This window comes from Manacus candei, unplaced genomic scaffold, assembly GCF_025592945.1.
Source record: "Manacus candei isolate 608988 ecotype Guabito, Panama unplaced genomic scaffold, ASM2559294v1 h1tg000015l, whole genome shotgun sequence".
Taxonomy (NCBI): domain Eukaryota; kingdom Metazoa; phylum Chordata; class Aves; order Passeriformes; family Pipridae; genus Manacus; species Manacus candei.
The window spans coordinates 5,084,907-5,108,862 of NW_026138063.1; the positions used below are offsets into that span (position 1 = coordinate 5,084,907).

The 23,956-nt window shown below is 40.5% G+C and overlaps 1 protein-coding gene across 2 annotated transcripts in view; it reads left to right on the top strand.

Moving 5' to 3' along the window:
* FNDC3B (fibronectin type III domain containing 3B) overlaps positions 1-23,956 on the top strand; it is a 191,757-nt gene that overhangs the window by 70,965 nt on the left and 96,836 nt on the right. For both annotated transcript variants that reach the window (XM_051781696.1, XM_051781697.1), the window contains exon 4: positions 22,987-23,063. In XM_051781696.1, coding sequence (XP_051637656.1) covers positions 22,987-23,063 — 77 coding nt within the window. The remainder of the gene's footprint in view (positions 1-22,986; positions 23,064-23,956) is intronic.

Here is a 23,956-nt window from a genome sequence, read left to right on the forward strand (position 1 = left end):
GCTGGGGAGGAGAGGACTGAAAATTCAACTGGTTTTGTTGTTTGGGGTATTCTTACATTTTAAAAAAGCATCATCAGTTCTCACTGCCTTCTGTGGCAGCTCATTTGGTGATTTTGTTGTTTACTTGTTTTTCTCCCCCCTCCAAAGCAACCCTTCCCAGAGGCCTATGGCAGAGCAGAGACAACCCACAACGCTGCTGTAAAACAGCACCTGCTGGATTTTTGGCTCTTCTGTTGTGCTTTATCACAGAGATGACTGTGATGTCCAACAGCTTCTGCAGCCCCTGTGATCTGCCTGTCTCCTTGGATCCCGCTTTACCGGGTTACTTTGGAAATGTGCCTGCTGCTGCGTGTGCAGGATGGTTACAAATCACTCACTCCTGTGTCTCAGAAAAACCCAGGAAACCAATAGGAGTATTTTGTAAGAACTTGAGTGTTTTTCACATGCACTGAATATTCTTGCTGAGCAAAGTAGCCATCATTTATGTGGCTCTCCCAACTGGAATAGGGATGCACACAGATAGCACTGGATGGTGCTCACCCAGTATAGACAACTGTTGGTAACTTCTTACGTTTTTATGATGCACCATTAAAAGAAATTGTGTCACCTTTTTAAAACAGCACTCTGATGGAACTTTTGCTTAACACAAAATTATCATCTTGTGCTAGCCAGAGATGGAAACCAAGATAATCTTGAACTTGGAGAAACTGCTGATCAAGGACTAATTTCCAAATTTGTTTCTGAGCTGCTCTTGTCTCCAGACACTTGAGAAGGAGGTTGGTTTCTTGGAGTGACTGGAAGTCTGAATGCTTTGCTTATTTAGTAACCACTGACCTAGTTAACGTTCCTAATACTCAAATGCAGCATATGCCTCATCTTCTGGTGTGACTTGGGTGTGCTGGTGGAACTTTGTACCACCAGAGTGGCAGCATTTTCTTTGGAGTGAAAGATGCCTCAGTCCAGTTTTCATACTTTCTGAGTTTCTTTTTTTCTTTTTTTCTTTTTTAATCGTTGAAACACCTAGAGCACCTCTTCTCCTGGACTTAGAGTCCTCATAGAATTCTCATGGATGTAAGTGCTGAGAAATTTAAGCTGAGGGTAATTAATGCGTTATTCCACCAGGATGAACTTGCATTGCTTGTGTTGGAAACAGTCCTAAGCACCAGAAAACTTGGTACAGAGAAATACATCTTTATACATTGGAGTAATTGAATAAATGTTACTCAGATTCATTTCAAGGTGGTTGGTTTTTTACACATACTTAAAAATGCCAAACTCTTAAACTCTCTGGATCTTCTTAGCCTGATCTCTACTCCATCTTATGAAATCTCATTTATATTGTATATAACATTTATGTTGAAGCACACTTTTTTGGTTGATGCTATTTTTGAGGACTTCCATAAGCAGCAAAGTATTTCTGAGAAATGAGAAATATTTGTGTGAAACTGGTGGGGAAAAAATCCCCTTCTTTTAGTGGTTGCAGAGGTAACTCTTAGCAAAGCCCACTCCTCCCCACTCCTGCAGGCTGGTTTCTCCACCTGTTTCCTGGGCTGTGAGTGTTTCCAGTGATGCTCAGGCAGAAGAAGGTGAGCACAGCCACAGCACAGCCAGGGCTCCTGGATGGAGCCTTTCAGGCTCCCACTTCAAGTGTTCTGCTCCCAGCAAATTGTTCCTGGCTATCAGCTGGTTTTTGCTGAGAGCTTTTTTATCATTTGGACCCTATTTGTTATTGAAATTGGTACATAGCAAAACGTGGCCTGTAGGATTATAAAATTATCAAAACTAATACTAATTCCTTCAACATCAATGGAGTTGTGCCTGATTTACTCCAGCATGGCCAGTCCCCAGATGGTAGAGCATGGTTCCCTAAAGCCCTGAAATTATCTGATTATAATGATTTTAATGCTGATCATGAGTAGCAGTGGTACAAAGTATCCAGCTATACTTTTGAGAGCTTAAAAAGATCTTTCTTAATAGGCTTTCTTAGCGACAGTCTTAAAATTTAATAAAGCAAAAACAATTTCACTGTTCAAAGATGAATGCAGGCAGGGTAACTTTTTATCCAGTGGACTTCATTAAATAACTTTGTGCTGTTTGATCATATCAACGGTGACCTGCCAGGTTTAGGAGCTCCTGCAAATGACAGGAGTATTTAAAAACAACACTTTCAAGAGGAAAGCTGCTTTCCCCCCGCTGTTTACCCTACATCAGAGGAAAACTGATAGGTACCAGGTTAAACTTCTGAGAATGAAATGTCTCAAAGATTCTTTGAAGACTTTGCTTGGTACTCGGGTGCGTTCCTATCTTTTTGTATAAATAATTCACACAGTATTAGTAAGTGTTGAAACAAATTGTGGCAGAAGAAATTTCCAGGTGTTTTCTACCTGATATTCTTCACATTCTTTTCATGCCTGGTGGGTTCATAAGAAACAGGCTGCCATGAAGTGGAGTAATTAACAGGCCATAACTCACTTAGCAGACATGAGTAGAAACCTTGTATTATGTAAACTTTCTTCATTATTATGGTACACTTCATGCTGTTTGGATGTCTTTGGTTTTTTAATTCTTGTATTTTTAAGAAGCCTTTATAGATAGCACTTCCAAGGCTTACGTGCAGCATTAAAGAGAATGGTTTTTCCTGCAGAGTTAAATCATAGAATGATTTAGGTTAGATGGATCTCCAAAGGCCATCCAGCTGCATAAAGCCAGTCAAACAGAGCAGGTTTCTCAGGGACTTCTCCACCAGAGACTTTAACACCTCCAGGGATGGAGAGTCCACAATCTCTTTGGGCAACCTCTTCTAGCATTTGATCACCCTCATGGTGAGTGGAAAAAAAAGAAAAGAATCCTTATTATATGTGTTTGCAGTTTCACATGTTTCAGTTTGACTGTTGCCTCCCAGTGTAGTGCTGTGCACCTTGGAAAAGAGTCTGGCTCTGTCTACTCTGTATCCTCAGCAGTAATGGATTTTCCTTTAGTTACAAAAGCTCTTTTCTGCATCTGGACAATAGCAGGGTTTGTAGTTAAACCCGGGACTGTATTTCCTTGAAGACCTTTCTGAAGGTGTACATCACAAATTACCAACTTGATGGTTTGAAGGAGGGGGGTTGGGGTGTGGGTGGTTTTCCATTCCGGTTACAGCTGATCTACTTCTGTCCATAAATACGCAACAATTCCATTCATGAATATTTTCAAGTGGCTTCCACCTACCGGTGTTGTGCATTTTGTGTCCTCAAACTTCTACTTTGGCAAGTCAAATTCAGATATCAATCCAGAATTGTTGGCCAGCCTGAGGATTAAATTAAGGTGTAACGACCTCACAGAAGCTCCTGCTGTGCCCTGGTGGGGCATCTGCCCAGTGCCAGCTGCATTTGGTAGGTGATGGGTTCTCTGTGTTGTTCTGCCCCGTGGAGACTGGTACATTCTGCAGTTAAAATTGGAAGGTGAATTGGAGGAAAGTTTCCAAAGCCTCCCCAAATATCACATGCTTTTTAAGAGAAGGCACTGTTCTTTTAACCAACAGTCCTGATTTATGGTTTATACCTCAAAGATGTAGACCTAGGGGTGGAGTTCAGCCCCTTGTGCCACTTGATAACACTGAAGTGGTAAAATTAATCCAGAAAATCCAGGATGGATGCTTCAATACCTCTGTGCAAAGGGAGCACTTGGACTTTTCCATTTAATGCTGTATTTCTGTCACTTTGTATCTTTAACTCTGTACTTGCAAGATACCCTGTGCACCTTAGTGAGTCACTCAGGTTTCTAAAGCCTGAGAATTTACATGTGTTCAGGATCTTGCTGGATCAAACTAATTGTATGTATTTATGTAAGTGATTGACAGGCTCACTTAGCGTGCTAAAATAATGAGTCTCCCTCAATTTATTCAGCAGGAAACCTGATATTCCTTTTCAAAAGAAGGGCAATGATGTTGTTTAAAAAAGAAATGTGATGGCGTGTTATTACTTGTGGGTAAGATGTTATAAGTCTGAGTCGTGAGCTTGCAACAGCTTTCATTAGATCACGTACCCTCTCGTGCCTGAATAAAGGATGTATGTGCTGTGTTGGGTTCTGTGTTGGAATTCCCCCAAATAGATTTCATCTAGTAATTTCAAACAATTTGTGGTATCTTCTTTGAATGTTGTTTTCCTATTGTTCATTGTTAAACAGCTCCTGCCTTTAAACCCAGTGTCTGTTTCATCTCTGTGACAAATTGTCACCTATATATGCCTGGACTACACATCATTTGGTGACCATATTCCTCAGTATTCCTGTGGTAAAGGACATGGTTTCCTTCTCTACCCTCTCTCTTCTTTTGGGGAGTATCATATATTTTGGGCTTCTGAGCAGTTTTTGAAAACTGTTGCTTTTGAGGTGGGGAAGAAGAAGAAAATTGATTTTACTGTGTCCTTTTTAGCTAAGTTTCTAGTCTTCAAATCTGAGGAACACTGCCTGGTGTTGAGTCTTATACTGAAGTAAGGCTTTAGGTCTAATAACTTGGTGTCTCCGTGGCCAAAAAACCGATCACTTGGTATTGCCAGACCTCTATTTATTCATGTGCAACTTCTTTCTTAGCTGAAGTGCAGTAGCACTTAAATGCAGAGAATGGATAATTTAGTAGTTTGCATATGTATCTAAATGTCTGGATTTACCCTAGAGTAAATTCTTAGCGTTCAGGTGTGTTAATCTAGGCTCACTGCCTAACCTAATTTAACATTTGAAGAAGAGGGCAGTAAAATGGGCTGGAAAAAGATAGCAGGAAGAGAGGAACTAGGTAACCTTGCCTGTGAGGCAGGCTATTAATGTAGAATTATCTGGATTTTTCCCTCCCCACCACCTTTCCCCTATTTCTGTGTAATAGTCTGATGATAAAGGGCTTTTCCCAGAGTTATTTTCTGTTTGAGTTTAATGTCAGTGTGGAGATTAAAGATGTTTGTTTTCCATTGGTTTAGTAAGTCTAAATCCAGCCTTTGAAGTCAGGTCATTTGAGATCCTTTAGATGAAAAATCAACTCTTTATTTGGTAATCTACCCAACACCCTCAGATTTCAAGCTTAAATAAAATACTACCTCTGCTACAAATGATGTCAGTATTGCCTGAGGTTTGTTTAAGCAGAAAGCTGAAGTCAGCTTGAACAAAACTTGGCAAAAGTGGGATGTTTTATTCATGTGGATGATTTGAATAATGTCCCAGAGTTTCTGTGGTACAATTTTTTTGCACTTTATGTTTAAAGAGACCCCCATTCATTTAGGGGAAGCCCTTTGGTTGGGCTTCATGTTTAGGCTTATGGTGAGTGGTGTATTATTGCAGTGTAAATACAGACTTTTTCCATACGTACAAGCTCTCGTAACGTTTATGAAGCTGTGCTGAGGGCTGGAGGGCAGTACCTGAGAGATGTGGTGCTCCCATGAGCAACCTTGGAAACTGTGAGGGAAATTAAAAAAGAATCCCATGAGTTTCAGGGTTCCCACATGCCCTTTTCCTCCTACTCCTTCTTACTTTGCACGATGCCCTTTGAAGCTTCAGGGAAAGAATTTACCCCTCTTCATTGGATGAGTGTGTCAAGGAGCTCTTTAGAAGGTTATTTTTGAACTGGGGTGTATCAAGGTAGGAAACTTCTCCCCTCCTCAAATCCCAACAACAGACAAACCAAAAACCCACCTCCAGCTCAGCTACTAAACGCACTAGGGATGAGCATCAGACTCAGAACAGGAGGTGTGATTGCAGAGGGGCAAGGACTGTGCCTGTTTGACTTTGGAGTACAACCTAAGTGTGTTCAAACGGGGCTGTTCTCACAGATTTTTGTAGTTTTGAGTTTTCTTCTCCTACTGAATCCGCCACCACATGGGTATATTTGAAGCAGGACATTTGATTAAGTGTGTAGAAGTTGCAGGTCTCTCTGTTAGGGTTGCTGTAATGAATTCCACAAGTGCAAACCAGCAACAGGTAAGGTGGAGCACACGTCGGGCAGAGGAAGCTAATTACTGCCATTGATTGCTTGGAGGCCTGGTGCTGTATGTCAGAGTCTTTCTGTGTTAGAGAGACTTCTCAGCTTCCTGCGGCAGGAGCTGATGTTGTAACCACGGGTGGGGATGGAGCCCTGGCTCATTCCTGCAGGGATGCAGTGAGGTGGGGCAGAGGGAAGGCAGCACAGACATGAAGTGGCAGTTCTGCCCTCGCCCCACCAGAACAGGTGACAGGAGGTGTGTGGACACCTCCGTGCCCGCATGCAAGGCAGGTGTGATCCAGAGAGGCAGAAGTTCTCCATGCATTTACAGGTCTAGGGAAGGCTCTCACCAGCTGCTGATACTGGATAAAAGCTGCAGCTGGCTGTTATTTGGCTGAGGGTGATGTTTGATACCCACTGCTAACTTGCAGCCACATCAGTGCTTTCCAGTCTGTTCGTCGCTTGGTGATTTTTATTTGTTGCTTTCGAAACATTCAAAAAGCCATAGCATTAGGAACCAGATAAGTACCCAAAGGCAGATTTGTAATATTGTCCAAAAGTTTAAGCTACTAAAGTTACACTTAAATATAATTCCACGGTATTTCCTCCCTGTTTTTCGGCTTTTGAATATTTTTTTGGATCCTGACCTAATGCTGAGTGGAGGGAGACAGCTTTTTTCTTGTAAAGCCTATTGAATTGTGAGCGGGGCACAAAGAGGTGTTTGTTCTGGAGCCCAAACCTGATGGGCTGCGAGAGCCCTCGACAAGGGCCCGCAGTGCTCCTTGCGCCGCGTCGCAGGAATGCTGGTGTTTGCGGAGGGGATGGCTGGGCTCACTGTCCAAACAGATCCCTGCTTGCCAACTGGGAACATATTGCAGTCTCTGTGAGGCACTCCATCATGGCTTGAATAGCTCCTCTTGTGCTCAGCCTTTCTGAATGCGAGAGAGAGAGAGAAATATTCCTTTCAGCCTTCTGCAATGTCAAAAAACCTTTAGTGACCGTATGAGAGCATTGCCTTCATGCAGGGGTTCAGGAGGGGAAGGAAGTTAGGAAGAAGAGATGAGAGTTTTACCATTTGTTGCTGTATTTTTAGATTTAAACTTTTATTCACAATAAAACGTTGCTGTATCTACTATTTCTTGGACAAAAAAAATTTAAAAATGCACATTTTTGACATACCATTCAGTTTATTTTGAAAAAAATATTTGTTGTCGCTAACAAATCGATTGCAACTCCTTTCGAAGAGACTAATTTAGTGCTTGTAAAATACTTCTTTTCATCTTCTTAGCTTTCAGCTGTAGTTTGTAAATATAGTTGAGTATTAGAAAAGTAAGGCTTGATTCCACAGCAGCATTTGCCTTAACTGATCCATTACCTGTGCAAGCTTATCTGAAGTAAAAAGATTTTATACAGGCTTAACTCTAATGCATCTGATATTCAGTTGTTAGATAACTTGATATGGTTTTGATGAATTGATCTGAAAATTAGAATACATAGTATAGTAACTTGAGGCTCTTTGGAGCACAAGCAAAATTTCACCCTTGCTCTCTTCCCTTCCCCAAGCAACATTCTCCCATTCCCGAACTATATTTATATCTAACTTAAATAAACATGGATTATAATTCCTTTAAGTGCAGTGCTCATCTATTTTTGTTTTCAGAATGCTTCACCAGCAATTTTGCAATTCCAAAGTTAGGGAACTTCTTACATGGAAGGAAAAGCTGATGTGAAAACTGGAAATAAAAAAAAAAGGTATTTAAAAAAAAATTAAAACCAAATGAAAAATCCTAAGTTCTGCTCAGGACTTGACAGTGTGCACACATGATCTAAGAAATAACAAGAATGTGTTTGTTCTGGGACTTTTATGTGCAGGAGAGGGAGGAAGGACTTCAGTGTTGTCACTGTTTCTATAGTGACAGCTCATTCTCCAGGCAATATTGACATAAACTATATATAGTCAATCATTTATAGTGAGAAAACGTAAAGAAAAAAAATTAACCATGTTTGAGTGCTTATAAGCTCTTCACAGTATATTATAAATTGTATGAGGAAGTTTATTAACTCTCTGAGGATTGTGTAGTTCACTATACTGTGAGATGCTGATAAAATATCTGGATGTGGTGCCTAGTTTTCTGCAGTACCTGTGAATGGCTCTGGTTAATAGATTCAGTGTTGTATCTTTGGGTATAAAATATCCAAAAGTGCGTGGTGTTAAAAAACTTTTATCTTAAAGCAGGAAAAGTTAAATCACAGCAGCAATTTTTACCCTTATCTTTTATCATATATGGCTTAGTAGTCAGAAGCCAAATTTTAAAGCAGAGTAACCTGTAAGGAAGTGTTTAGTTGTGGCCACATCCTACCAGAATCTGATTTGGATGTGACCTTTGTAGGAAGAATGAGCTGAGCTTGAAACCTGAGCCTGGAAGTTCATGAATTATCCCCACAGATCTTGTACCACCAACTAATACAGAATTAGATGGGCAAGGCTCCAGGATGCCTTTCTGGCTGTAATACCAGCTGTAAAGATGGTGGCACCACAATATTGTGCAAAGTTGTGGGTTTCTCTGTTTGGCATATAAAAACATAATATATTTTTACTGGAGGACTCGTATCCAGGGGCAGCACAGCCCAGACTGACCCCCAGAAGGGCACTGGTTCCTCTCAGTGGGCCACACATTCACTGTAGTAGGTGCAAGAGGATCCTGAAGTGTGTTTAGCTTGTCAGGTCTTTTGAATTCCTGGTGGCCAGCGGGAGGGATGCCATGGCAGCAACTGAATGTCAGCTGAAAGCCTGCCTAGCTCTCATCAGAGTGTCATTAGGCTTTTCCCATGAAATATTTTGATTCTGGCAAACTTGTGTTTTCTATAGGAAAAGCTTGGCTTGCAAGTAGCTGCTTACTGATTTGGCACAGTGATATCCTTTGTTTTGGATGAACTTTGGAAAAGTGAAAATTTTACCGTGCATCCAGTCACTGTAAATGTTTTTCCAAATAGATCACTATAGGGCATTTTGCATCCTGCAGGATTTTGCTTAGGTGTGGCTAGAGTATTATCACAGGGGACAGATGAAAATCATTTATGACCACAGATTTATGGGGTAAAATTTCAGTTTTTAATTGTTTCAGGATTATTCCATGCATGACAGAGTAATTTTCTACTGTAATTTTGAATATAATTTTCAGAATTATTTCATGTATGATGAGTATATGTATGTCTGTGCACAGACATATAGAAAGGAGAAAAAGAAAGGAGTTAAATCCCTAAAACATATGGTGTGGAACAATATTTCTATTATGCTGACACATCAAAGTTTTTAGAAAAGATAATTTCCCTAATGCAAACTATATTGATTTAATGTAACTCAGATGCAGGGCAAAATGCAGAGTGACAAACCACATTTTTCAGAGGATTCTTTGTTGGTTTTTTTTTTTTTTTTTGCTGTGGCTCTGGATTGTTATGACTTATTGAATCTTAGGTATTGAGGGAGAGTGATTTAGAGCTCAGAGACCTGAGCATCCCTACAATTTATTTCTTTTCCTCATTCTTTCTCTTGCTGTTGATGTGGCAGTATCTGATAGTTTCTTTTCTTTGCTGTGCTCTCCTCTAAAGGGGGTATTATAGCTTACAGTGTAATGTGTGATGGGGTTTAGAGGTTCTTCAGTGCTGTTACGTGCAAGAGGTAATTTTTTGATGCTAAGCTTTCTCCTGACAAATAAATGAGGTGACTGTGGTTCTGTTGTGCCAGGCTGTTCTGCTAGCTCATGTCTGGGGTTCAGCATAAAATATTTAATGTGTCACATTCAGAATCTCTGACAGTGTTGTTGCCTACAAATCTAAGGTTAACTTGCCTTCCGTGTCTGGAGTAACCTGAACATAAAAGTCAGAGTCCAAGAGTGTGTGAGAGTATGTAACAGAAAGCAGCGGAAAGAAAAGGAGGTGAGGAGCTCATGGTCAAAACTTGAACTCTGCTTTTGAAAAAAACCCCCACCATATTAGGTCTTTAGAAATGCTGCAAATAAAGACTAGAAGCTTAATGGAGAAATACATGTCCCTGGCACGAAGTATTTCTTTCTGAATGCATCATCTTTCTTGGACAGAACTCTGTTTCCAGGTCTGAAATAAAAGCAGCAGACTTAGATAGAAGTTGAGTTAAACTGCTCTGAGTTTTAACATAATCAAGTGAACCTGTTAAACACTCCCAGCAAATAGAGCAGCCAGTGCATGAGGTGTGTTTCTCCTGAGTACTTTTTTCTGGTATTTCCAAATCAGTTGCTGAACATTGTTGCAGTCTTAACATCAGAAAGACTTCTGGTAAATAGTGCAGTCTTTAACCAGAAAGGTTGGTTAGTTTTAATTTCTGGACTTCCAAGAAAAATAACAATATTTATTTTTTTTTAATATTCTCCAGTGATACAAATGTCTCTAGATTATTTAAGCTTCTTAGCCAGACCTTATGATGTGTGCAGATTTTGGTTACTTCTTGATGGGTAACTGCATGAGCAAATAAATAGAGGGGAAAACAGTTGAGTCACAAGCCTGAGCCCCATGAGAATAGATCTGAAGCCAGCATGATGCAGTGTTACAGAAACAGGGCTTTCTTCGAGCCATGGAGACTCTGAGTCACCAGGACAAATTGTTTTCGTTATTTTTTTAATTGTGTGCCGGGAGGGCTGATACACAAACTTGCATGACCCAGTGAGTTGTTTTGCTCCGTTAGACAAACACGGTTGGATGGACAGCAACCCTGACTCCAGGTATTCCTGTCCCTTCATCACCACTGCTGTGGATGGAAGTGCTGCCTGATCACTGAAGTGGTTTAGAAATTAAGAAGTGCCATTCACTCCTTGAGTGGAAGGGAGGACAAAGCAAAAGAAGAATATGCCTGTGCATTTCTTTCTTCTTTTCATAGTGAAGCACTTTGGTTGTGGGTGCACAAGTTGCACAGTTGTATCTGCATGAAGTTCTGGGGGCATAGAAATACCATTCAAACTTCAGAGAGATTTTGAACGGAATTTGTGGTTTCTTCTTACATCAAAGTTGAATAGTGTTTAGGTGCATAAATGCTAGGAAGAGGGATTTTCTTTTTTTTTTTTTTTTTTTTTTTTTAGTTGCTCAAAAGTAATTTAAATGAAACAAGGTGGATGAGATTTGTGTTTTAGTCGGTCAGATTATCCCACTTCTGGAAGTGTTCAAGGTCAGGCTGGATGGGTCTGGGAGCAACCTGGTGTAATGGAAGGTGTCCATGGCCATGGCAGGGGGGATGAAACTAGATGACCTTTAAAATTCCCTTCCAACCCAAACCACTCTGTGATTGATTCTGAGATGAAGTCAAGGCTGCTGTGCTCCCCATTTCTATCTGGGCACACACAGTCCTTGCACTTGCTGTGACATGCACCCTTGTAGCCACAGGGACCAAAGATATGTTTCAGAATTTTACCTTTTAAAAACTGGATATATTTTTTAAAAATACCGCACTGCCTGTATTTTCTTATCTACCACTTCCCCTCCCACCCCTTTGGACTCTTCACTTACTTTACTAACTGAGGTGTTAGATCCCGACAATAGAGTTGGAGTAGAAATTCAAATAATTCAGAAGACAGTTTTTCAACCTGAGTTTGTTAGGAGGAAATCAAGAGCATTCCTTAAATAGTTGCGAAGTGGCTAAATCCCTTCTCCCCTCACCCCACTCCTTTCTGCAAATTCCAGACCCCGCGGGTGGAGTTGTCATGGTGGGCTCTGTTGTGCCGGGGTAATCCCTCTGGGAACCTCCTTAGCCTGGGAAGGGCCCCAGCAATGGGATTATTCCAAGGCAACTGCACCCATGGAGCCTCCTGAGCGGAGGCAGCCTCGGGCAAGGCACGGCTTCTCTCCCTCGGCTGGGAGAGGGACGCCGAAGACCTGGGAACCCTGAAAGAAAAACTTTCTGCTCATATGTTTGAAAACTTTTTAATAACCTCTGAAGAGTGATGGCTGGTTGAAATGCTCACTCCCCGGAGGACAAGGGGCCTTTAATCTGCACGATGAATGTTTTGGGTAGTAAATTAGTTTCACAGTTGCTACAGCCAACAAGAAACTCCCCTTGTTGCATCTGAAAATTCTGAGTATTGCAAATGCGCCACAGAGAAACTGTCCTAGATTCGTTCTTTTCGGGTTAGGAGTGTTATTTTAATAATTGGAAGATTCTTAGTTAATTACACAATATTTGTTTCTCATTGGCAGTTAATTTTTATAGAAAGGGAAGAGTCTCACTCTCCTTGCTACATCACGCTGTGTGATAGGATTTTTTTTTTTATCTGGGGACATGGGGAAATAAGAATTTATGGTTTATTTTTTGAAGGATGCGATGCTGTCAGTACCCTGAGGCATGTTTTAAACACAGCTCAGCTAATGTACTCCTTGCAGTGGCTCAGTTTAGGACTATGAGAAATGAAGTGAAAACGAGGGGAGGGTGACAGGGCCCTTCAAGCAGAACCTGGTGAGTCACAGCCTTCCTCCTCACCTTTAGTGTTTATAAATGAGAGCAGGATGTGGAAAAGCAAGTTTAGTGCCTTCTCTGGGACAGCCGGAGAGCTGAGAACTGCAAGGAAGAGTCTTCTGGAGTAGAAGAGGTGAGAGGAAACCAGAGTCAATGTAAGCAGCTTCTTGTGCCTCTCTGGGATTCGGGTGGCTCTGCAGTGGGATTCGAGCACCTTCCTTTAGGTTTGGCAAGGCTGCAAGAGTTTCAGACAACAGCAGCCAAGAGAATTGTGGCTCTGTGAATGTGAGCCATGAGCAAAGCTTGAAACATGGGGGTTTGTTTGGGCTATGGAAGGGCAGACTCAAGGGACATGGGGCAAAGCGAAAGGGGGCAGCTGGGGGCTTTCAGAAAAGGTTATGGGAAAGAAAGTCATAGAATGCTCCTCTCTCCACTGTTGTGGGCAGAGAGTGAACAAGCAAAAATGTTAAAGGAAAGAAATGCAAGTTGGACATCTTTCCAATGCAATGGAAGGCACAGGCTGGAGATTTCATGGAGCTGGAGCCACCGGAGATGCTGAAAGAGGTATTATCAGTCAGGAGAGGCTCAGGTAGAGCTGATGTTCCACCAGCACCCTGTTTCAGGGAAATACTTGTCTGTTGTACTTACTGATCCAGGAGAACAATGTTGTGGTTAAGGCTTCTCTCCTTAAGATGCAAATTCTTCTTTTTTGATTCCTAATGAGCTACTTCAGGATGTGAGTAAAGCTCAGTTGGGTAAACCCTGGGCTCACCAGCAGCATCTCTGAGCACTGCACTGAATGTCACACTTAAGATTTTTAGCTTGCATTTTTTTCCAAGTTATTCTGGTATAAGTGCCTTACTGTAATAAGATGCCCAACAGAGGGACAGAAAATAGTAAATATAATGAAATTTTCTTTTAATACTTACTGAATATATATGTACATATGACAAATATGTATATATTATGTGTTTATGAAATGTGCTTTTACTCCAAGGAGATGGCAGTTCACCACAGCCTCACAAAATAGCCCAGCATGTACCTGAGTACCAACAGTGTTCATGGTTCTCCTTCCCTCCACACCCTCACAAATAAAGAATGCTTGCTTGTGACAGGTGGATATTAATTGCTATATTGTTGATGAGCACATTCAAATAGAGAATTTCAGATGATTCACTGAAGTCCAGGATCCAAACATGTCACAAACAAAACTCGTCAGCCCTGTGATGGTGATGGGTGGCACTGTGGCAGTGCTGGGTGGAGGAGAGGGTTGGGGGCTTGATTTAGTTTTTGCTGGCTGGATGATTGTTCTCACTGTGGGTGGACAGGTAAAGAATAGCCATCCCCTAATTGCTGCCTCGTTTGGGGCAGGAAGAAGAGAACATACTGTGTAACTTTATTGTTGGCCAGGTTTGGGTCTGTTGCTGATTGTACAGTCGCTCTGGTGTTGCCATGGGAATGCAATAATTATATTATAATTGGAGCATTTTCTTCTACTGTTGCACAAAAGTGGTGTTGTATAATTATTGCTGCCTTTGATGGATGTTGTGCTCAAAGCTGAGTGTTTAGTATTTATATAAACCTGTTGCAGAGAACAAAACTTTCTGCAAGTGGATGCCCTTTTATAAATGTGCCCAGCAGCTGACAGATGCACACACACACTCCCCAAAAAGCATTGACATCACTAGATCATGTTGAAGAGCTGTCTCAAAATGGCAGAGGGAAAATAATGTTTATAGTTGAACTTCCATCCCTGTGATGTTCTCATGGCTTGTTGTTTGTCTTTCTACAAATAAATAACTTTATTGAATTCAGACAAATAGTGTCTTTATGGTATGTAAATGGCAATGTTGTTAATAACCAGTGCAGAAATTAAATAATTCTCATTTCATGACATCTGTTTCCCCTAAAATTGTGTTCTGGTTAAAAGTTAGTGCATTGGTTCTGTAGGTCTGGTGGGAAGCTCAGCTGGAGGGTCCTTTTGCTGCTAAAAGCTTTAGCAGTGTAAAAACTTCATAAATGAGGTGGTTTGTTTTTTTTTTTTGATTTTAAAGTGAAGCCTGATGCTGATAGAGAGCTCCCATCATTTCTGTGGGACAGCAGTAGTTATTTGATGGGTCTTCCCTGTTTCTGAATTCAGCTTTGTGATCTCCTTTTCTCTCTTGGAGCCTCCTGCAAGAGACAGGCTGCAGTTTTCTGTGCAACATCTCTCTCACCCTTCTTGGTAGTGCTGTTCTCTCTGTTCAGCCATGGGCATTCTGGCATATTTCTATCTTGAAACAAAAGCTTATGCAAAGGAAAAATAAGGTAGTGAGTATGAGGAAGACTCATACTCTGTTTTCCAAAACAGAGTGTTTTCCAAAACAGAGTGTTTTTGTGTGTAATACTCTACAAATTTTTGACAGACTGAAGTTATATTCAGGCTTAAGTATTGCTTTATGACCTAAATCCTATTCTGGGTTTGTGTCCAGTTACGTTCCCACAAACTTCCTGTGTGACCCTGCATCAGGCATTTCATTTCTTTGTCCCACAGTTTCACTTGTGAAGCGAGGAGAATAAGAACCCCGCTCCAGCCAGATGTTCTGGGGATGGATTCGTGAGTGCTTGTGGGGTAATGTGGTGCTGGGTCACAGAAATGCTTTTGTGCTCCTGCCTCAGATGTCAGGCTGTCATCTTGGGCTATTCCTCACGAAATGAATGTCTCTCCGGTTTCAGGTTATTGTGTTGTGGCTTGTGTGCTAATGGATTAATTTCAGATGTTTTCAACGTAGTTGGTTGTTCTCTTTGTTTCCAAAGTAGTCCTAATTTATTTAACAGTATTTGCCATTCAAGTCAACTGATTTTAGACAGATGTTTGTCTCTTGTGTTTCAGTCTAGACATCTATGATTTACAATCTGTAGCCCATCTGGTGAATTGCCATGGGAATATGCTTATTTTCAATGCTTGAAGTATTGCAACATACCCTTTGCAAGTGTTTTTGCAGTAGCAACTGGTGAGCCAACCATCAGAAAAGGTTTATTTTAGCGAAAGAATCCAACTTGTTTGTTCAGATTAGGGCAGGAAAATACTCCATTTCTCTTCAAGACAACAACAACAAAAAATGTTCCACTCCAAAATGTTGCCCGTAAATTGAAACTCTAGAATGATATATGGGTCTGGTTTAGAAAAGAAACCAAACCCACCTGGGAATGTTGAAGAACAGCAAGAGACCTGAAGAATGCATCTTGTCCATCTCTGTTCTCTGTGGCTGAACAAATTTACTTGTCTAACCTCTTTGAAAGACTTCAGTGAGCTTTATATTGTCAGAGTTTCTTGTAACTTGTAAATTTAAACATCATCACTGCAGAGTACAGTTGCTGGTTCTTCATCACTGGTGTAGGATAGACCTATGCTTTAGGACTGGGTCCTTGTAGATGCACCAGGGGAAGATGTACCAGGCTACTAAACAGCCTATTGACCTTTTCTGGGCTTTTCTCTGCTTATTAAATTAGTGGAGTGTGATGAACCCCAAAACTAGGGTGCAGGGTGGCAGGTGAGGAGTGAGACAGCTCTTTACACTCTCAGGATGACTCTCTCCAAATGTAAAACATTTCATGGTTGAAACATCAAACATTTGATGTCTGAAAAGCTATTAATTCATAGTTCGGTGGTGGATAAAAGTGAGCATTTAACCGAACTTCCTCTTGGAATTCAGTTGCAATAGTATTGGGGTAACTCTGGACAGGGCATGTTTGGTGCAAGGGATAGTTTTTAGTTAATTTCCTGTTTTTATGGGTTACTGTATTATTTCTAGAATATGCCCCAAACCAGAATACAACATCTGGGAGACACACACTGCAAACGCTGCTGAGTAGGAATCTTGTGGTTCTTACATTAAAGCTGTTGTTTAACTCCAGGTTGGATGTGCTTGAGCCTCCCCACTGTGTGTAGCAGGTCAAGTAGCAAACACTGGTAAAATAAACGGCTTTCAAGAGTCTCCCGTGTAAACAGCAAAGGTGCCGTCATGTAAATAAACCAGAAAATGCTCGGGGAGCTGTCTGCTTGATGCGTCTGGCACAGATTTCTGAGTGGCTTGATTTGATGTTTGGTTCAGTGAGTTTGTCTGCACATGTTGAAAGCATCAGTCAAACCCAGACTGGAGCCTGGCTGGTACTGTCGGGTCTGTGGCTGAAGGTCCAAGGGTTGAATGTGTCATAAAGTATATGGGATTTGCAGTTCGATGTTAATAATGATGGAACAATGAAGCTACAAGACACCAATGTGGTTTTTGTAACTTAAATCGATTTTGCATTTCATTTTTAATTACGTTTACGGCAAATTAACTTGATAACCTGGGGGAGCGGGTAAAGGATTGTTACATTTGTAGCCTCTCCTAATCTAGGCGCAGGATTTAGAAAAGATGGAAAAAAACCATAAAAGGGTCATAGAAGGAGTTTCAGAAACACATTTTAACTACATCAAAAGTGCTTCAGTCTCCTCTGTCAAACACTGTGTTTGCATCTACAGAATTGACTGTGTTCAGTGGCTAAGCCATGCAGGTGCAGGAGTCTTCAGGCTGATTTTTTTCTTTCTTTTGGACATTTCATTTGCATTTAAGCAGTCATCTGTTGCAGGATCCAGGATCATTTGAAATCCATGGAGCAGTTTCTGTTAAACCTGAGGGGTTAGGTAATGTTTTTTGTACTCTTAAAAGGTGAAAGAATTACTTCATACAGCTAAACTGTGTTGTGAATAGAAAATAACCAGTTGAGGTGCCAGGCAGTGGGAATGGACGTGTGGCAGGCATCCTTTTATTCACATCTCTGTGTGTAGATGAGGTTGTCTTGAAAATATTGTCAAATCTGTATGGATAAGCAGTATAAAACTGTGTGCTGCCTTTTTCAGGCATGAGCTGGTGCCATGGTGAAAACCAAGTGCTGGACACTTTCCTTACCATTTATCAAAGCACAGGGTTATTGATAACATTATTTTAACTCCTTCCACTGCTGTGCCATTGCCACGTTGAATGCAGCATGAGGGGGATTTCTTTGTCATTCCAGACTTCTCCAAAGATATTTTTAAAGCTGTCATTTTATCCCCTCAAGCACTAAGTGTTGCGAAAGCTGCTCCTTCTTTTCTCTCTAATGTGGAACTGCTTTAATATACAAATTTACACTCATTGAAGGACAAAGTATTTGGATCTTGATCAGCAGCAGATTTAAGACCCTGCGTCCTAAGAACTTAAGTAGACACCTGGGAGTTGACTCTTCCTCTGCCTTGTACCATACGTGAGCAGAGTTAAGTTAGTGAATGAATTAGCTCTTGTCTAGGAGAGAGTGCACCTAAAAATTGTGGTGATGTTTGTATGTGAAAGCTCATCACGTCCTACTTTAAAGGTTTTTACAAAGTGGTCTGACACACTTGTGTTTGCTTGTGCTAACGAGCACTTTTAGGCTGAGGCTGAAAGGGTGGGAAAAAAGCTCACCACAGCTCTGCTGCAAAGGAAAGATGAATGGAAGCATCCAAGATTTTTTTTTGTTTTCCTTGTCATCACCTTGTTTGGTCCGTAAACTTCTTTGAGAATAACCAAGTGGAGGGAGAAGACACGTGTTCCTGACAGAGAGAGCCTGTTTGTGCTTGTTTCATTGAGGAAATTGTTCCGGAACAGCTGCTCATCCATGTGAAAATGCAAACCCTTGGGTCCCAGCCAAGGTCAGCAAGCCCTGGGTCATTTGTTTTAGCAAAGCAGGCCAATTTGCCCTTTAATTATCTCTCCTTTTTGTTCGGTCACACCTCTTGCTCCATAGATTCACTTCCTGAGAAGTTCCCCCGTGTGAAAGATGTTATACCTGTTTTGCTGTGAATCAGGGGGAGGCAGAATATTTTTTCATGGGTTACTTATAACTGTTAAGCTTTATAAAATATAATGCACTTATTACCCTGGATTTAATTTTCCACTTAGCTAGTTCAGTAGGTTCTTGTTATTAAAACATACAGGATTCTTAAATTTCAAAGTAAAAGTGCAAAATCACTAAATTTCATATTGTTTCTCTGCTAGTTGCAGGTATTGTGGTGTGAAATGGTAAGTTGGTACGTGTTTGCTGGAAACAGAGCTGAGAAATTCCTGAAGTTGTGGGAGTTTTCAGTAACTGCTCTCAGAATGGGAACTTTATAATGAAGCCTGGTCGGATTTGTTTTTAGTATGCAAAGCAGTCACTAGAAATGTCCAGTAAAACATGCCCATGTGCTGGGGCTGAATGAGCAGAACATTCTACAGGGGACATAATTTAGTAATGGAGAGAAAAAAGCAATGCTCTATAAGCACTAAGGAAAATAATGTAGTAAAGTGACTTCTTTGCTTTATAGTGTTACGTGGAAAGAAAGAAATAGGAAATATGTGTTAGTATAGCTGGAGGAACTGAAATACCAGATTTTGGCTTCTAAAATTTAAGGAAAAAAACCTGATTTAAGTGATCTTTAATGCATGCATAAAAGGTCACTTGGGAACAAGAGAAAAGCATACTTATTCCAAAACTGGTTTTATACAAGAATTTTGAAAGTGTCATGGATTGCGACCAAGGCTATAATTAGCCTTGAAAACCTGGGGCCAGAAGTTTCTCAAGTACATTGTGACATTATTCCTGAAGGAATAAAAATGGCCAGAAGAATTGTCAATCTCTGTGTGACAGAAACATTCTCTTGGAGGGAAAGAGGGAGACGGAGGTGCAAGGGAATTCTGCTTTGATGTGCAGCTTCACCCAATAAACCATAGCACAAGAAGGAGTAGAATGGTTATCATTTCCATTAGACTGAGCGTGCAAGTGTTTTTTAAAAAGGCAATAGATTTGCAGAATCTTTTTGGTTATCTAAAATGGTTAAAATAATCAGCTTCCATGCGGTCAGAGGAGTGACAGAGCAGCACAAAAGACAGAGCATGTGGCTTGGAAGAGGAGGACAGGCTCTGACTGGGGTGTCAAGCTGTTAATTATCTCTGCCACAATAAATGACTGAGTGGCTTCTTTTATTGTCTGTTAATTATTAACGTGTTAGAAATAGGAAAACTTTGTGCTCTGCCATCTGGGCACTAGTGGAGTCTCTCACCTGCCTGACTACATGGACTGCAGTGCCTTCAGCCTGGTGGCTCCTCTGCTTTTCCCCTTATTTCAGAGGAGCAGGAATCGTTTCCTTGCACCTGTGCTTTAGATGGATCCAACCCCAGCATTCTGGGGCAGCCCTCCAGGAGCTGATGGAGATGTGCTGGATTCACAGTGAGGGACCTCGGGGTGGAATTTGCTCTCTGGCTTTGTCAGCAGAGGTGACCAAGCTCTGCTGGCTCAGTTTCATTAGGCACTCAGGAGACAGCCTCTGCTTGCTAACAGGTTTGAAAAGTATTAGAGCGAGCTCATTCCAGTGTGCAGCATCTGTGTTAGAATGGGTGGACTTTTTCTCATTAAAAGTAAATTTTATATTGAACCACGAGCTTCAATTAAAACTTGAAAAGTTCTGGTTCCCAAGAGTACACATTATTTATATCCGTCCTGTGAGTACAAGCAACTGAGGAACATCCTTCTTTAAATTTCTGCTTTTTAACAGTTCAAAATGATTTGAAATAACCAAAAATACTGAAAACACCCCCCCAAAACAAACAAACAAACAAACAAAACAAACCCCAAACCTCAAAAACCCAAACAAAAGGTATTGCTTTCTTTTAGTATTAATTAGAGAATTTTTTGACTATAAGAAGAGTCTTTAATAATTGTCTGGGACTCATCATGCCGTGGAGGTTGGGGTCTGTATTTCACTTGCTACTGCTTGAAGTTGTTTTGATACCCTTGATGAGAGGAATGCATTAATGTATGCTAAAGTCATTTGGCTAACCCTGAAATCAAAGCACTGGAAACAAAATCTAGCTGCAAATCACCAGGCTGTCAGTCTAAGACCTGTTACCCAAATGACTTTAACAGTTTGTGGGTCATGCACAAGGTTAAGACTCATCTTGCATGGTGCACGTTTTGATGATAAAACACAATATTATTTCTTTTTATTGGAGTGGAAGTGTTACAGTCAACAGTATCGGTGTGGGAGTTTGATTTCTTCCTGCAAGTAGATCACTAGTCCATATGAGCAGCTGGCACAGGCTTTGGAAGGACAGATATGAAGCACTCTGAGCAAAGTGCTTCTTATTTGTTGTGCAGTCTTATTTGCTCTGTATGTAGAAACTCCAAAACTGTTCCATTTTTAAGTTTGTTTCCAAGTCAGAGTAGCTATTTTCGAGAAAGATTGGCTAAGGTCAATACAACTATAACTAGGCAGTGTTTTGGAGAGGGGGTGAAGCAGGTTATACATTAAAGTTTCATTCTATTAACTGATGTTTACATGTAACATTTAAAGTATTGTCTACTTAAATGGTGAACCCAGGATTTTTTATTCTACGATGACTTTTTTTCTTGCAGTTTTTCACGTTTGAGAAACCACTGACAAGGAATGAGTCAGTAACTGTTAACTATTCATTTTACCTAGTCTCAGTCGTGTTCTTTCCTGAAGAATTGAACAGCTCTTGATAATCAAGTGTGGATTAAATCCCCCAGAAAGTGTCAGTGTGTGTTCACCAGTATTGACCATTACATATAGATGTACAGTTATCTATAGCTATACTGTCCAGCTTACTGTGGAGTGAAACTTGGCAGTGTGTACAGACCAAAGTAGATTCTGAGAGAAATAAAAAACTATATTCCTCCAAAGAAATTTGCGGGAATGTTTTTTTATAAGGAAAACACATTTATTCAAATTATATTTCTGTAAAATTCCTTCTGAACCAGTTGTCACTTCATATTTTTGATGGATTTAAATAGAGCCATTTAGATGGCAGCTCCTTCCCAATAATTGCTTACTGCTCAGGCTGAAGTTTTTTTCCATTGACACTAAAATTGTTGGCTGTCTGGGGAGACAAATAGTGTTGAAAGGGCTATAGAGTAGAGGGGCAGCCCATATGAGCTGAATAATAAGAAGTAATAACTTCTTTCCCCTTGCTGGGCCTGTAGTATAGGGTAAAGTTCCCCACTTAGTTAAGTATAGAGAAGAATTAAGTGCAGCAGACCATGCACCCAAACTATTTAAACTCCAGAGTTTCCATGTGCTTTATACACTTGATGATGAATTACCATATTTCACATCTAGATGTGAGTAGTAAAATCTGTAGGTGCTGATTAGACTATAAATAACTGGATAGTGAAAACAAAACAGGATCAGAGGAGATAAAAATAACTCAGATGGATTCCTGTGTGTAACTTGGGTTTTGAGAGGTGGGATGTTCTGCTGATTGAACCATGAGGAGCTTGAGGAGTATAAAAATGCAGATGGAGAGGGAATGACTGTGCTAATTTAATGTGGACTGGTTTTGCTAATATCAGGCAACAGACTGTGACTCACTTTGTTGTTGGGGGTTTCATTAGATTTGTCTAAATTTTAGGAGCAGTCACTCCTACAGGCCATTAGGTACCATCTGTGCCTGAAGTCCTTCATGTGTTTTAGTGTTCAGCTTCCTTCCCTAGAACGTGATATGTTTTGGAGATGTGAGATGGCTTCTCCATCAGAGAAGGTGATGAAGTTACCTCTTGTGTTGTTGGTCAAAGCTAAAATTCAATTTGCAGTGACAAGGAGCAGAGTCTTGCTGAGCTCTTCTCAAGAGTTTGGTCATGGGGTCAAATGGGCTAATTAACAGGTTAATGTCAGATTTTAATATGTAATAAGGAAGAATGAAAATAATTTTTCTTTTCAAAGTAGTAAACTCTCATTGCAAACATCTGTCTGATGTTTGGGGGGTTCATTTTACTGACAACTCTGTGTGATGTTCCCGATGTTAATGGGTGAATCAATGAGCAGCCGAGAGAACTATTTCCATTTTATCTAGACACTTTCTTTTAGCTGTGAGGCTCTGTTTGCAAAAGCCCAGTGGTTATGGCACTTGCTTTGTTGTACTTGTACGCAGTGCCTCAAAATGGAACTTGCATGTTCAGGGCTGGATTTCAGAGTGGAAACCATAAGCTTCTTGCTTGTATAACCACATTCCAAGGTTAGTCTGAATAGCTGAGATAATGAATTTGGTCTTTGTGCATTCTTAAATAGATAGATAGTTTTTCACATATGTGATTTTTTTTTTTGCTACAATTGGACACTTTCCTTGGGAGCTGCCTAATTCCAGGCTGCACAGTTTCTACTTTGTTCCCTGCTCCTGTGCCTTCGACAAGAATAACTTAACCAGATTTCAATATAGGAATTGTGGGCTGCTAAAGGACATATTGTGTTACTGCTTAATGCTGTATAAGTTGATCAGTGGGTAATATAAGGTCTATGTTTTAGCTGTTTTATGATGAAAATATTATTTCAGCAGAATATATGGTAAAGTCATTGAACAATGATCTTATTCTCAGAATGATGGCGTGAGGCATTTTCCATATACCAGAAATTAGTGGAGCTGCTCATTTTGTTATTGCAGGCTTCAAAAATAAAGCTATTTTTAGTCTTTTTGAGCAATTATGCTATTTTTTTACTGAAAAAACTGATATATTATTACTCTCTTTCTGTCAGGACCAGCAGAGGTTCCCATGATGTCACCCAATGGATCCATTCCCCCTATTCATGTGCCTCCTGGTTATATCTCACAGGTATGTCTCTGATGCATATAAAAGCAATAGCATTGATCCAGATAGAGAAATCTGCTTGGCTGAAGTTTAATTTAGAATGTTAATGAAAATGGTAGTACACATTTTGACTCCTCTTTACTGACAGTACACACACACTTGCACAAGTAACCATGTGTGTGCACCTTCACACACTGGTATGTGTAATAGATTTGGTTTTTTTAGCACTAGCAAAAACTCTGTACACAGATTGAGCCCATATGTGCAACTTTCCTCCCTTTGTGAGAGGGGGAGAGAACTCCACATTGTTGGATGACACCTTAAGTTCTTCCTAGTGGAAGTGAGAGAAGGAGCCACTCTAGCTATAAAATATGCTGTTGATCCTCAGTATTTTCTTAGTAGAAATCTTGCAGCATACCAAACTCTGGGAGGTTTGGTGTGTTTTCAAGAACAAATGTGATTTAATTATTTATTTATAGAAAAATGGAAAAAGCTTTTCACAGAGCTGTTGGGTTTTGGAACTCTTGGACAGCTATTGCTCTTCTGTGTAAATAACCACTTCAGATTACCAGACTGTTTCTGTTCCTTCCATCTTCTGCAAAGCTTAGGCTCTTTCTGAGGTAAGGAAGAAAAAAAGAAAAAGAAAAAGCGATTGATATAAGGCACAACAGCTGTGAACAATACAATAAATCCAGTAATTTCACCATTTTCGTTGAGACGTGGACTGAAAGCTTCATTAAAAATGTACAAATTATTTCAAATATCCTTGATGAATAGCATAAGGACTTGTGATACATATATTTTGGCATCTTGTTAAGCAGAAAATAAATGATGTCCTGGAATCTCTTCCCCTCCCCAGGAAACATGTGAGCTTGTGTAATTCTGAAAAATTGTAGATGGCGTCATACTTAAATCCC